Source organism: Galeopterus variegatus, unplaced genomic scaffold (genome assembly GCF_000696425.1).
Source record: "Galeopterus variegatus unplaced genomic scaffold, G_variegatus-3.0.2 Scaffold229, whole genome shotgun sequence".
NCBI lineage: Eukaryota > Metazoa > Chordata > Mammalia > Dermoptera > Cynocephalidae > Galeopterus > Galeopterus variegatus.
In genome coordinates, this window is record NW_007726340.1 from 156,418 (window position 1) to 171,744 (window position 15,327).

Genomic DNA, 15,327 nt, shown 5'->3' on the forward strand with positions numbered 1-15,327 from the left:
GCTGCCTCCCGACTACCCGCCTTATAGTTATCCCGGGACGTCATGGACTTGAGCTTTTCACGCAGGTCCGTATAGCCGCTGGCGGCAGCCATGGCCCCCGCGACGCTGCTCTAGGGTCCTCCGGGGCGGGCGGGCATGGCTCTCGGGAGACGTGCCCCGGGGCTCCCGGAGGTTAGAAGGTCCTCACCGCCCGGTCCCCATCCGTGGCGGCAGGACCCGGCGGGGGGCTTCGAGAAGCAGGGCGCGGGGTCGGGGCTCAGGGACGGCGGGTCATGCGGCGGTGGCGACAACGGGGCTTCCTCCTCCTCCACTTTCTCCACGTCTCGCGGGGCAAGGGCGCCAGCAGCGCCTCATGCCGCGGAGGGCTGCTGCAGAGGATCCGCCCGACTCCCCACCAGACCCTCGGACGCCCGGCCCGGCCCGCACTTTAAAGCGCTCCTCACGACGTCACGGGCCGCCCGCCCGACGTCGGCCAGCGCTGCTCCTCAGTAGGCCCCTCACCGCGCACGCGCAGTGCTGCCGGACACCGCGGCTCACGAGCTCCGGGCATGCGCGTGCGTGAGGACCGGGTCGGCAGAGGGACCAGCGCAAGCGCAGACGCGGACGCCCGTCGTCTGCCGCCCCTCCCCCACTCACTGAAGAGCTTCAAGGGAGCTCTCTCAAATAGCAACCTGCCTCCACGCCGCGCCGCCTCCGGGACGGAAGGGCTTCCTCCTCAGGGGTGCGCTCACGCTATCAACACTGTCGCTCGGCCGCGTCACGGCATCGTCCGAACGTCCATCGACACCTCAGTCCCTCAGCGCGCAATCACCGGGGAACCGCCACAACCCAGGCCGCCCCGTTACCGCCCCCTTTGGCCCTTCCACTTCTTTAATTGGGCGGCTGGTCAGGCGCCGGGTGGGATCAGACCGGAGTTTCCGGAAGTCGGTTGGTAATCATGTGTGTCAATCGGGCAGTCTCCTTGACTACTGCTTCCGTCACTTAATTAGCGGCGTAGAGGCAGCGAGGACCCCTAAAGGGTGAATGGGTGGCTAAATAAGTGCCTGAATGGATACCCAATCGGAGGAAACACCTCGGGACCTCTGAGGAAACTCCTGAAACCAACGGAAACTTCTCACACTGTGGGACCGAGAGCACCGAGCCCCGGCTCTAAACCCAGACGGCGACGGCCGCTGAAGCTGGACGCGCATTGTCGGGGCACCTCCCTGCCAGGCGCCGCCGCTGCTGCCCGGAGCGGACGTTGGGCGAGTCACGTCCCGGTGTAGGCGGGAGCGTGCGCAGCCGCGGGGGCGCGCCGGGGGTTGGCGTCGCTCGGCCTGGAGGTTGGCTGTGGGTGTGGGAGCATCTTTACCAGGAGCGACGGAAAATAACTTGAGACGAATAGGCTCGGGCATAAGGCGCCTATAGACAATGATGAGAGACAATTCAAAAGTTTTGAAGCGGTGGGGCCGGCGGGAGCAAGGGCGTGGCCGTGCGTGATGCGCTGGGCGGCTCCAACAAACGGGTTTCTGCCCCACAACCTCCCATGGCTTCCCAGGATAGAGTTCCACCGCTCTCCCCTGTTCAAGACCCTTCCGGAGGGCTGACCCGTGGCTCACTTGGGAGAGCGGGGTGCTGACAACACCAAGTCAAGGGTTCTGATCCCATATAGGGATGGCCAGTTGGCTCATTTGGGAGAGCGTGGTGCTGACAACACCAAGTCAAGGGTTCTGATCCCATATAGGGATGGCCAGTTGGCTCATTTGGGAGAGCGTGGTGCTGACAACACCAAGTCAAGGGTTCGGATCCCATATAGGGATGGCCAGTTGGCTCATTTGGGAGAGCGTGGTGCTGACAAGTCAAGGGTTGAGATCCTTCCGGCCTTGCCTCTTCTCCACTCCGCGTCCACTGAGCTCCAGCCTCGCCCTTGTTCTGCCAGGTCTACAGACATGCCCTGTGCCACCCCTGGTCTTTGCCCGGGCTGTTTCTGCACTCTGGAGCGCCAGTTCCCTACCCCCATCTTCATTTTGATTTTTTTCGAGGCTCAGCTCTCCTCCGTCTAGAAGCTTTCCCAAATTTCCACCGAAATGAAATGCATCGTCATGACCTGGCCTCAGCGGCTGCCTTCAGCCTCACCTTCCTGTCCATTTTGCTCGCGGCTAGTGCTCGCCACCCCCCAGCTTGCCAAGCCAAAAGCATGGTACTCAGGAATGTGACAAACACGGGTTTGAGTCTTGACGTCATGACAAGCTGTGTGACGCTGGGCAAGTTACTTCCCCACTCTGAACCTGTCTTCTGGTCTGTAAAAGGGGGAGAGCATTAGGAACCACTTCATATGGTTGTCATGAGGGTGAAATGAAGTCATCTTTGTTAAGCAGGGGGATTGCCTCCAGTATGGGCCTCAGTTTCCCCATCTGTAAACTGAAGGTCCATCAGTCTCTGTTGGAAAGTGGGGGTTGTTGTAACTTGCAAGGCCAGACCAGTAGGGCCTGTGCAGTGGAAAAGCCCAAAACCTGGGACCCTGGCCACTGTCCCCAAGTTCCTTGCCTGGCCATCCTCCCTCCCAAAAAGCAGCAGCAGCATGGACAAGGGGAAAATGGGGCAGGTAGGAAGCCTACAGTAAATTTGTCTCCTACCCTTTCCTGGCTCAGCCTAATGGGGTGCAGGTGGTGGTGATAGGAAGGCAGCTGCAGGCAGTGAGAAAGTGGCCAGTGGGCAAGGCCAAGGTTAGGTAGCCTGGGCTCTAGCCACAGTCCTGCCTAAGCCATATTATGTGAACATCTGGTGAGGACCCCCTTACCTGCATGATGGGCAGTTTGACTATGAGGGCTCAGACTCTTCAGAAGCCCAGTACCCTCTAACCTCTAAACTGCCCCCCCATAGGGTGGCATCAGACTCTGTTCACACACCTCCTTAACCAGGAGCTCACTACCCCCATAATCAGTCCTCCTGGAGACTTACCCTATGGAGCCACCTCCGCTCATTCAGGCAAAAATGTGAATCATCTCCTCTCTAGGTTGAGACCTTCCCACATCAGACTCTGTTCACACACCTCCTTAACCAGGAGCTCACTACCCCCATAATCAGTCCTCCTAGAGACTTACCCTATGGAGCCACCTCCGCTCATTCAGGCAAAAATGTGAATCATCTCCTCTCTAGGTTGAGACCTTCCCACCCAAGATACCACATAGGAAGCTTCCATGTGTTCTTGCCTGACTGTGTGCTCTTGAGCCAGGGCCCTCCCCTCTCTGAGTGTCTGTGAGGAACAGCGTGGATTCCAGAGCCAGGCTGCCTGGGTTTGAATCTTTTTTTTTTTTTAAAGATGACCAGTAAGGCGATCTTAACCCTTGACTTGGTGTTGATAGCACCACGCTCTCCCAAGTGAGCAAACCAGCCATCCCTATGTAGGGATCTGAACCCGTGGCCTTGGTGTTATCAGCACCACACTCTCCCAAGTGAGCCACGGGCTGGCCCTCTGGGTTTGCATCTTCAATCGGCCACATGCTGAATGTGTGACCTTGGGCAAGTCATTTCTCCTCTCTGGGAGTCAGTTTCCCCATGTATACAATGATGATAATAGTACCCACCTCATTGGGGTGTTTTGAGGATTAAATGGATTAGTATATGTACAGTGACTGGCACATAGTAAAAACTTGGTAAAATTCGCTTTTAGGGCCAGCCCGTGGCTTACTCGGGAGAGCATGGTGCTGACAACACCAAGTCAAGGGTTAAGATCACCTTACCGGTCATCTTTAAAAAAAAACTCGCTTTTAAATGTGTGTCCATCCCAGACATCCATTGGCATCCTATTCTAGACATAACAATGACTACTTAGAAAGCACTTGCCCTACAGGCCGGCCCGGTGGCACACTGCTACAGTGCGCCGCTTGAGAGCGTGGTGGCGCTCCCGCCGAGGGTTCGGATCCCACATACAGACCGGCCGCTCACTGGCTGAGTGAAGTGCGGGCGCAACACAGAGGGCTGCGATCCCGCTGCCCGTCCCGGTCCGGTACGGGCGCGACACTGAGGGTTGCAATCCGTTGCCAGTCACGAAAAAAGACAAAAAGGAAAAAAAAAAAAAAGAAAGCACTTGCCCTAAAGCCTCTGTCAGTGCTTTCAGTTAACAAAGAAGGAAGCAGAGGCTTAGAGAAGGCAAGCAACTTGCCCAAGGCCACACAGCTAATCAGCAAACAGAAGTGGAATGTGAACATAGGCCTCTCTGGCTCCACAGTCTGGGCCTTCAACCACCAGGCCAACATTCCCTTAAGAGGCTTATGGGTCCTGGGCAGGAGGAGGCACACCCTGGGCACAGGAATGCTGGGTGGGGAGTATGTGGACACTGGAATCTGGTCAAGCCTAGCCCTCTGTCCCACCTGGGGGTAGCAATGATGTCATTTCAGTTACTTTTTAGTGCCCCCAAATCATGGTGCATCCTGCCATAACCATCTAGGACCCCCAGGCCTTCATAAGCTGACTGTCTCAGTGTCCCATGCCTTGCAGACATTTCTCCTCTATTGTTCTCATCCTGTGTTGAACTGGGAACCCTGGGGTCTGGTCTCCTCTGCTCTGGATTCCCCCACATCTACCTGAAGTTCCTGTCTTTCCTGTCTCAGTGTCCCATGCCTTGCAGACATTTCTCCTCTATTGTTCTCATCCTGTGTTGAACAGGGAACCCTGGGGTCTGGTCTCCTCTGCTCTGGATTCCCCCACATCTACCTGAAGTTCCTGTCTTTCCAGGTCTTGGCCCAGGTAGGGGTCCCAATGTAGTACCTCTAGAATGTCCAAGGAGCTCACAGGGTCTGACTCTCCTGCCACTCAGACTCCTTCCACTCTCTGCCTTGTTGGGATTGTTCCTTCCTCTTAGAAGGGCTTGACCTCACTGATGCCACCAAAGAGTCAGCAGAAAGGCTGTAAAACATGAAGCTATGCCTTAAGGTCCAGGGTCCTGAAATCCAAAAACCCTGATGTCTGGTTATCCAGACAAACCACCCTCAAATTTGGACTTCAGTCACTTATTTAGCTCACAAGTTTACAGTCTGGCCAGCATTTGGCCTGGAATGCTCTCCTCAGCTCCACACAGCATCAGCTAGGGAAGCTCAATGTGGAGAATCCACTTCCAAGTGGCCTCTGTCACATGGCAGCTTGCTTGCATTCTAAAACCCAAAAGGCCTCTTTCGTTTTCCTTCTTTGCCATGTCATCCTTGAGCCTCATAGTTTAGCTTGACTGGGGAAGGTGTTTCACAGCCAAAGTAATTAGTGAGCCTGAAAACCCCTCCACGTGGGCTGGCTGGTTAGCTTAGTTGGTTAGAATATGGTGCTAAAAACACCAAGGTCGAGGGGTCCAATCTCTATACTGGCCAGCCACCAAAAAATAAAAATAAAAAAGCAGAAGCAGAAGGAAAGCCTTAGGGCTGTGCCGTGTTGGAGCCCAGTGCACTCTGTTATGGGATTCCCGCACCAAGCAGACCAGGGCTGTGGACAGAACCCCAGGGGCCAGCCAGATGAGCCCCTCAAGGCACAGCCCCTGCTCTCTTTCTGGCTCCTTCCCTACTTCCCTCATCTTGGGGTCTGCTTCTGGGGTAAGCCAACCCAAGACTGTGGTGAAAAGTGAAACAGCCCCGTGGCATTTGTATCAAGGGCTCTTCCTCGATCCTTTCCATCCCAGTGTGGTCCAATTGACCCTCAGTCCTGCCATCTGGAGCTTCTAAATCTCTGCTGTTAACTTCTTCACAATCCTGTCACCATCACCAGTATCCATGCCAAAGAATTTTCCAGTTAATGCTGCAGCAGCCTTGCCTCTGGTCTTCCTGCCTTCTACATTCACTGTTGCTCATTGGTCAGAATGGCTTTTTCAAAATACAATCTAAGCGCGTTGCTCAACTCCCCCCTCCCCCGATTAGAAAACCTTCTAGGGCTCCTCATGGCTCCTGTGATGAAATCCTAAATCCTTAATGCCAACCTCTTCAGTCTCAGGTCCTGCCACTAGTAATGTCTGCTCTAGTAATGTCCACCTCAGGGTCCCTGCATATGCTGTTTTCTCCCCTCGTCACCTGGCTACCTCCTATTCGCAGATCTTGTCCTGGTTTGTAGCTATTTGACTGTGAGCAACTTCCCGTGTCTGACATTTGCCTGGTACACAGTAGATACTTAATAGGTATTAAATGGCTGAATGAATAAATCCTCTGGTGCCATGGCTCCTGCAGTTATGCCCCACTTACCTATTCAGCCTCCCACTCCCAAGCCTAGTGTCCCGCCCCCCCCAGCTCCCCAAAGCACCAGCACTTTCCATCAACATTCATTCATTCATTTATTCTTTCATTCATGTGACAAGTATTTTTTAAGTGCCTATTCTGTTTTAGGCACCATCCTAGGCTCTGGGAGACACAGCAGGGAACAAACATGGTTTTCTCTGTTTTGAATGTTTATCCCCCTGCCTTCCATCTATCTATTCTTAGCAAACTCCTACTAATTCTTCAAAGCCCAACCCTGATGTACCATTCTCTGAGAAGCCCTTTCCCAGGCTTCTCCCTCCCAGGCCCAAGATGGAACTTATCCCTCGCTCCACTACACCACTCTCAAATCTTGTGTGGGCCATCAGGTGATGGTGGCCCGGGAATGGGGCTACCCAAGGAGTGTGGAGTAGGGGGACAGGGGTCTGAAAGAAGACATAAGGGGAGACATCTCTGCTGGAAGCTCTGCTCATAGGCAGTGAGTCAAGGGCACAACTGTGCCTCCAACTCCTGTCTCCTCAGGCGTATTTTCCAGCCACTTAGCAACTCCATGGAGGAGATGGCTGCCAGGCACACCTTTTATTTGCACAGAAATGACTAAGGCCACATATCCAGGCTGAGAGGCAGTACAAGGTGGGGCACCTGAGGAGGAGGAGGACGTGGGGGGCTGGGATATGGAGCTGGAGCAGATTTGAACATCAAACTCTGAGTAAATCAAAGGGAGAGTCCAGTTCATCTAGGCCACTGGTGTGGGGCTTCCCTGCCATAAGTGGGAGTCAGGGGCAGGTTCTGCAGTGGGTACATGGGAGGAGGTCCCATGGTCCCACCTTCTGTTCCACTGTACCATGGGCTAGCCTTTGAAATTTTCTCCTGCTGTCTAACCCAAGTCTGCATGCTGGAATTGCATCACAACTCTGAATGGGTCCTCTTGGCTTCTTGGGTTGCTCCTCCTACCTCCTCTCAGTCTTCCCCAAGGTTCTGGCCTCTTACAGTGGTCACAGGCCCAGAGAGGTCCAGTGACACCCCTGAGGCCGCACAGTATGTCTGGAGAAGGCAGCTGGAGGGCTGGAGACTGGGTCAAAGCAAGGTGATCTCACTGGGGGGCAGTGTGAGCCGCTTCTCGCGGGCACTCAGCAGGTTCTCCACGTGCACAGCCACCACACGACACAGCTCCAGGCCCTGCAGGTGACAAATGAGAGTCCATGTCCACTCAGCACTTCCCTAGCTCTTACCTTGGGGTGGGACATGCATGGAGATGTGGTTGGGAGAGAGGTGGACACCACGATCCACACAGAGACCCTCTCCCCACCTCCCCCAGAGCCCTGGGAGGAGAGTAAGGAACAGGAAGGCAGAATGGTGGGCTGTAGGCAAGAAGGGTTAAGCAAGCAGGAAACCAAGTGCATCTGATAGCTTTGCTGCATGTGAACTGTGTGACCCCGAGCCAGTTACTACATCTCTCTAAGCCTGAGTGGCCTCATCAGAGCCTGCTATGCAGAGATGCTCAATGGTTATGTGTTTTATTTGTGGAGGTTTTTGGCAACTGGTTGGTAGGGGATCCGAACCCTTGACTTTGGTGTTATAAGGTTATGTGTTGAATGAATGAATGAATGCATCCCCCCAATGGCACCATAAACAGGTCTGGAAGGAAGCAGAGAAGCCAAAAAGGCCTTCATCCATTCATCCATTCAACAAATATGTATTGAGCATCAACTACATGCCAGACACTGTACCATGGATACAGTGTGAACAAGAGGGACATGCAGCACTGCCCTCTTGGAGCTGACATTCTTCTGGGGAAACAGACAATGTGTAAATAGATAAATAACTAAATGATTTGCAAGCCAAAATGGGGGCTACCAAGGTAGGGATAGTGACTTCTTAGGGATGGGAGTCAGGAAAGGCCTCTAGAAAGAGGTGATTTTTGTGCTGGAACCCAAATAAAGGGAGGAGTGAGCCCTGTGATGAATCAGGGAAAAGCATTCCAGGTAGAGGGAATAGTGAGTGCAAAGGGCCTGGGGTAGGGAGAGGAGGGCAAGCTCAGCATAAGGGAGGTGGAAAAAGCCAGGATGGCCTGAGTGAGCAGAGGAGAGAGGGGTGGGAGAAGAGGCCACAGTAGAGAGAGTTTTGAATACCTTAGGACCAGGCAGGGTGCTCAGGGGTAGGGGCCCAGACTCAGCAATATTTAGACGTTGTCTAGGGGAGGAGGCACCAGAAAAGGAGCCAAAGAAAAGCGGTCAGGCAGGGATGAGGAGGTAGAAGGACACAAGAGCATCGTTGTAGGAGCTCAGAGAGGTGGGTTCTGGGAAGCAGAGCAGGCCTGGAGCCCAAGGCTAAAAGGCAAGGATCAGGGTGACCCTGGCAGGAGCTGACTGACATATGATGGGAAGTGGATTGGGGAGCCTGGTCCCAAGTCACAGGTCTCCAAGGGGCACAGGGGGGCCAAGGGGACTTTGTTCTGGTCCTCTGCCTCAGAGGCACGGTTGGGGAAGTCTCTCTTTTGCCTAGGGAAATCAGCTCCTCCAAGGTGCCCTATCATGGGGAGATGTGTGGGCCCCAGCCCTGAGTCTGTCCCTTCTCTTGGCCTCAGTCCTATCTCTCCAGTGGGTGAAAGCTCTGGTCCTAACCTGCCCCCAGCGGGCTATGAGACTTGGACAGGAGCCTAGAGGTCACTCATACCTTTTAAGTAGAATCCACAGTTGCTACAAACATAAGGCACAGGGCAGGTGGGTCTCAGTTTCCCTGTATGTCACATGGAGACACCACTTTCCCCAACCTCAGTCCCAGGGCCCATAATCCAGCTTCCATGCCTCACCCCAGGTGAACTTCCTCAAATCTCCTTTGTCCCTGCTGTCTCACCAACCAACCTTCTATGGCTCCCTAGTGCCCTCAGGAGAAAGCCCCAGGTTCTTAGCTTGATATTCAAGGAGCTCCAAGACCGACCTTCCCCTGGTCATGTCTCCCTGGTGCCCCATCAAACACCTCACTATTCTGCAAACAACCTGGGCCTTTCCCATGGTTCCACTACCAAGTTGCTTCCCTGGAAGACTACTGTAATGACTTAATGACTCACAGTGCTGTCCCCTGAACTGGGCTGGATGCCCCTTGGGGCATGGCCAGGACCTGACCTACCTTGAAGCCAGGCCCAGAGAAGAGACTGGTGAGTGGAATGAGGGAGTGAGGGGCTGGGCTACAAGGCCTGGCCGGTGGTGGGGTGGGATGGGGAGCCTGGGCCCACCTGCTCCAGCTGCAGCTGCATGGTACGCTGGGCCGCCATATCCCCCAGCACGATCTCCACATATGGGTAGCTGGAGTTGGCTGTGGGCCGCTGGGTCCACATTGACTGGATCTCTTTCAGGGGGATCTTCACCATTATTTCCTGAGGGTGGGGGAAGAGGGGCCAGGCTTGTAGGTGGAGATAGTTTCAATCACCCTTACCGCTCCCCTGCAAATCAGATTAGTAGAAGGCAAGAGACCCCAATTCAAGTACCAGTTCCCCAGTGACTTGCCGTGCAACCTTAAGCAAGTCACTTGACCTCTCTGGACCTGTGAAACTGATTCAACAAATACTGATAATGTATCTCCAGTGGGCCAAACACTGCTCTAAATGCTTGGGAAACAGCAGTGTAGTGGATACTGTTGGTACCTTGACCTTCACATCAAAGCTGCTTCTTGTGAACACCTGCACCTCTTTGTCTGCGGGCTTTATTTCTGGCCTGAGGAGCAAACTTGGACCACTTGCAGGAAAAGTCAGAGTGATAGAAAGTTAATGCCTCAGAAAGATGCCCTTTACTAATGACAGATGGAGAGGGGTGGATAGACACTCCAGCTCCTTCATGCCTAGGAGAGAAGGAATGTTCTCCACTGTCTCCCAGGGTTCTCCAGCTGAAGGCAACTGACTTAGTAACACACCCTTTATTGGCTCTGTCCCTACCCTGTCTTCCTTCTTCACTCTAGTGTTTCCTAGACTCACCTCCAAATAAGCCATTTGCCCTGGAATCCTCATCTCAGGCAGCAAAACTAAGAAAAGGGGCAACAGGTCTTACTTGTTATGGGCTGAATTGTGTCCCCCCTGTGAAGATTAATTCTAGATGTCAACTTGGTTAGATGAAGGAGTGCTGGGAAACTTGGTAAAGCAATCTTTTCAGGTGTGTCCATGAGGGTGTTTCCAGCAGAGATTAGTATGACAGTCTGAGTGGCCTGGGTGCGAAAAACCCACCCTCAATGTGGGTTGGAACCATCCAATCTGCTGGGGGTCCATAGAGAACAAAAGACAGCGGAAAGAGGTGTAGCTCTCTCGATCCTCTGGAGCTGGGATGCACTCTTCTCTCCTATCTGTGGACATCAGAGCTCGAGACTCTTCAGCTTTTGGGTTCCAGAACTTACACCAAGGACACCATCAGCTTCCCTGGTTTTGAGGCCTTTGGACTTGGACTGAGCCATGCTACCGGCATCCAGTTTATAGACGGCCTATCGTGTGACTTTTCTTCACAGCCACGTGAGTTAATTCTTCTAATAATCCCTCTCATATAACATATCCTATTGATTCTGTCTCTCTGGAGAACCCTGACTAATACACCTCCACATTCATATGTTAAAGCCCTAACCCCCAGTACCTCAGAATGTGACTGTATTTGGAGGTAGAGGCTTTCAAGAAGTGATCAAGTTAAAATGAGGCTGTTAGGGTGGGCCCTGATCCAATCTGACTGGTGTCCTAAGAGGAAATTTGGTTTTGTTTTTGGGTTTTTTTGGTGGCTGGCCAGTAAGGAGATCCAAACCCTGGACCTCGGTGTTCTCAGCACCACGCTCTAACCAACTGAGCTGACTGGCCAGCCCTAAGAAGAGGAAATGTGGACACACACAGAGACACCAGGACGTGTACACATAGAGGAAACACACAGAGACACCAAAACATGTACACATAGAGGAAAGGCCATGTGAGAACACAGCAGGCAGGTGACTGTCTGCAAGCCAGGGAGAGAGACCTCTGGAGAAACCAAACATGCCTACACCTCGGTCTTGGACTTTCAGCCTGCAGAACTGTGAGAAATAAACTTCTATTTTTTTTGACATCCAATCTGTGGTATTTTGTTATGGCAGCGTGAGCAAGCCAGGGCACTACGTGAGTGCTTCATGTGTGTTTTACCTCACTGTGCCCTCATCACAGCCCTAGTAGTGGGTTCTACTATAATCTCAATTTTCCAGATGAGGAAAGCGAAGCTCAGAGGCTGTTAGTGGTAGAGCTGGGCTGTCCACAGCTGGAGATCTTGGCCCTTGGAAGGGGTGGGGGGTCAGGGGACAGAGGGTGGTGCTGGGCAGTGCCTGGAAGAGGCCACTCACGTGGCTCTCGGTGCTGAGGAAGTTGAGGCCGTTATGGTTGATAGCAAGGATGCACGGGGCTGGCACAGCGACGTTGCTGCAGCTCTGGACGAAGAAGAAGGAGGAGCCGAACATAGGAAAGGCACTGAGGAGGCCTGGGGTGGGGAGACGGGCTGTAAGCCTGATAGGCAGGGGTCATCGTGATGGCCATGGCCCTGAACGGTATGGCCAGCCTGCAGCCCGCATCTTCCCTCTGCTGTGTCCAGCACAGGAGCCTCACTCTGGGTCTCCTCCCACCTCTCTGGCCTCCCCATCTCATGGCCTCTTCCTCTATCCCTGCTCAGAGCTCTTCTCCCTAACTTCTAGCTCTCTCTGCCGAGGGCCACCCTGAGCCTAGGTGACATCTTCATGAAAATTTTTAAAAGGTGCTCTCTCTAGATAGGTGCTCAGCTTGGTTGGCACTGAAAATGCTTTTTTTTTTTTTTTTTTAAATGACCGGTAAGGGGATCTTAACCCTTGACTTGGTGTTGTCAGCACCACGCTCTGCTAGTGAGCGAACTGGCCATCCCTATGTAGGATCCGAACCCACAGCCTTGGTGTTATCAGCACTGCACTCTCCCGAGTGAGCCACGGGCTGGCCCTTGAAAATGCTTCTATGCAAAGAAAAAGGTGCCCCTATCCTCATCCTCCAGGACCCCCTTCCCTAGCCATGACTACCACTCCCTGCCCAGCTCTTACCCAGAAACTGCGCGCGGGCCTGGTGGGGGCTGAGCGCCTGCGTCTGCTGCCGGTGCTGGCTGACCAAGTTGAGCCAGGCCGAGCCGGCCATTGTGCGGTAGAGCTGGGCCGGGATGTACTCCTGGACCTCCCGCCTGCATGTGGAGGGGAAAGGGGGCCTCAATGCCCACCATAGTGTGCTCTGCCCATGCAGCCTCATTCAGATCCTCACTCCACAGCAGGAAGTATGTGAAGCAGACATGATTTCTACACCTCCCTAGAGGACTAAATGCTGGGGAGTGTAAACAGGTTGCGGATACACGTAAAGGCTCACACGGTGCCTTGGAACACAGCAGGTGCTCAATCATCACCAGGACCGTGCCTCTAGGATCCCTGTTGTGTGAGACCAGAGCAGACTGACTGCAGAAGCAGCTCTGAGAATCCAGCTGTCTTCTATTAACTCACACAGTAAAGAGCTTTGCAAAATGTAAAACAGGGCTACTCTCCTCACTAAATTGTTCTTTGAAAATAGTTATTTTTCATGAAATGTTATTTATATTAATATGTAATGGTTTATCATTCTTATTTTTAAATAAATTAATAAATTGATATCAAATTTTTTCACAGTTTTAATTTTGAATAGGGTGAATGTATAAATAGATAGAACCCATATAAACAAAAGCTCTTTTTTTTTTTTTTTTCCTCTCTAAAGATGACCGGTAAGGGGATCTTAACCCTTGACTTGGTGTTGTCAGCACCACGCTCAGCCAGTGAGCGAACCGGCCATCCCTATGTGGGATCCGAACCCAGGGCCTTGGTGTTATTAGCACCGCACTCTACCGAGTGAGCCACAGGCCGGCCCACAAACAAAAGCTCTTTGGGGTCTCACTTTCAAGTGAGTAAAAAGGTCCTGAGACCAAAAATTTCAAAATGACTGATTCACACTGTGAGCATTAATCACACCTTTGAGAACATCAGTTTAAAGGATAAGGCCCCAGAATTTACGTCACAAATCCCCTGTTGTTGGATATTGAGGTTGTTTCCAGTCTTTTGCTGTTGCAGACATCACCACTGTAACATTTTTGTAGCTAAATCTTTCTGCATAGCCATGGACAACAAGGGTATGTGTGTCCTGAAAAATTTTTATCATTAAGTTTGCTCTGAGTTATTAATAACTCAGAAGCAACTTGTTGTGGAAGAGAGGCAGGGTCCTACCTCTTATGGTGACTTGGAGGACTTGAGCCCCAAGGTCAGGACAGCCCCTTCCCAGACAGCCTCCCTGGTGCAAGAGCGGAGGCTGGGTGCCTGGGTATGCCAGCTCTGAGGAAGGTGGGGTGGGTGAAAGGGCCAGGTAGCCTGTCAACCCAGATAAGACAGGAGGTCAGGTACTCACACACTGGGTAGGTAGAAGTGGTCCCTGGCACGGTGCTGCAGAGAAGCCAGCTTGGACACCTGCTGCAGCTGTTGCTCACTGGGCCGGCTGGATGGCACGCTGCTGAAGAGGCCCTTCAGGTAGTTGGGCAGGACCTGTGGGGCGCACAAGGATGAGGGGCTTGCTAAATCAGGGTGCTGGGCTGTACCCCCAGAGATTCTGATCCAGTAGATCTGGGGTTGGACTTGAGAATTTGCAATCAACTTTTTCCAGTCCACAAAGCTCACCTTGAGTAGCACAGTACTAGACCACCCAAGCCTAGGCTTCAGCAGCGACACCATGTGGCCACAAAAGCCAAATGACCGTACTTTGTGTGTGGAATTGCTGAAGCTTTGGCACCAGTTCCACAAAAACACAGGCTTTCTGTCCAAGCACTTCCACAAATGTTGGCACAGTAGGGGAGAACCCAGATTTTGTAAACTCCATGATTCTGTCTTAGAGGACTTCTAAGTCTCAAAGGAGAATAACACAAGGCAAAAGTAACAATACTAGCAAAGACCCGCTCAGGCCTTTGAATGAGGGACAGGCCAAGGAGGAAGAAATCAGAAGGAAAGGGGAACTTAGAGAGGGCTTTGTGGAAGAGGTGCTGCTTGGTGGTTGCCTTGCCAGGGAGGACTTAGATAAGCAGAAGTAGGAAGGAGCAGTTCAGACAGAGTGATAGTATGTGCAAAGGCCCATGAATCAGGGAGTGAGGGTGACACTATTTTGACTGCTCCAAGGAGACCACACAGGGGAGCAGAGGTATCAGGGTTAGAAACACTGGTGGGGCCTGAAACATGAAGGCCTCAAATGCCAAGGCTGTGGAGTCTGAGCTCATAGGCCCGTGGAAGCCCAGGAGGTCCCAGAGCAGCAGAGTGGCCCACATGTGCTAACCTGATTGTAGTGCATGGTCACGTATAACTCATTCTCAAACTTGAGTGGCTGATCCCAGAGCACACGCCGGAACCAGAGCATGTAGCCACCATCCACCTGCTCCATCTTTGAGGACACATCCAGGATGTAGGCACGGCGACTGAGCGGGCACACATGTTGGCCTGTAGAGAGCAGGGAGGCAGGGCTGGGTGGGGGCACATGTGTGCACATGTGTGCACCTGTACTGAGCATGTGTGTAGACCCCAACCTGCTACCCAGGCAAGGCATCACCTTGAACAAGCCACCTCCCTGCTCTGGGACATGGCTTCCTCATCAAAGGAGAGCATGTTTATGGAACAGGGTGTCCTATGTTTTACCGAAATGCTGGTGACCACAGATGGGAATTCAAAGTTACAAGAAATGTTCCATTTCTCCTGGGGGAGGGGCGGGACTGGAGAGCACCTTGAGGGCAGCCTGCCTGGGTTGGGGAGAGTGCTGGGTTATGCTCAGAGAAAGGCTGGGGACAGGGAGAAGCACAACAGGCCTCAGACCACGAGACCCAGTTGATGTCTTTCTGCAGACCTCTTTCAGGAGAGGAGCACCTCCTGGCTGGGTACCTGGTTGGGGGGGTAAGGAGGACTGGGGTCTGAGCCTTTCTCTCCTGCACACATACTTCCACCCCCCATTTCACACCTTCAGCAAAATTTTACCACAGAGAGGGGGTTTGGCATGAGGACGAGAGTACAGACTCCTGAAGCCAAACTACCCGGGTTCTGATCCCCACTATGTGACCTCGGAGGA

The 15,327-nt window shown here is 53.0% G+C and overlaps 1 protein-coding gene across 1 annotated transcript in view; it reads right to left on the minus strand.

Moving 5' to 3' along the window:
- Positions 1-6,267: 6,267 nt before the first annotated feature.
- Positions 6,268-15,327, minus strand: part of MYO15A (myosin XVA) — a 53,187-nt gene continuing 44,127 nt past the window's right edge. The window contains exons 61-66 of the mRNA XM_008566220.1: positions 14,548-14,708; positions 13,636-13,769; positions 12,264-12,397; positions 11,547-11,680; positions 9,445-9,585; positions 6,268-7,388 (exon numbers count right to left, since the gene is read on the minus strand). Of these exons, the coding sequence (XP_008564442.1) occupies positions 7,287-7,388; positions 9,445-9,585; positions 11,547-11,680; positions 12,264-12,397; positions 13,636-13,769; positions 14,548-14,708 (806 nt within the window). The 3' untranslated portion in view covers positions 6,268-7,286. The remainder of the gene's footprint in view (positions 7,389-9,444; positions 9,586-11,546; positions 11,681-12,263; positions 12,398-13,635; positions 13,770-14,547; positions 14,709-15,327) is intronic.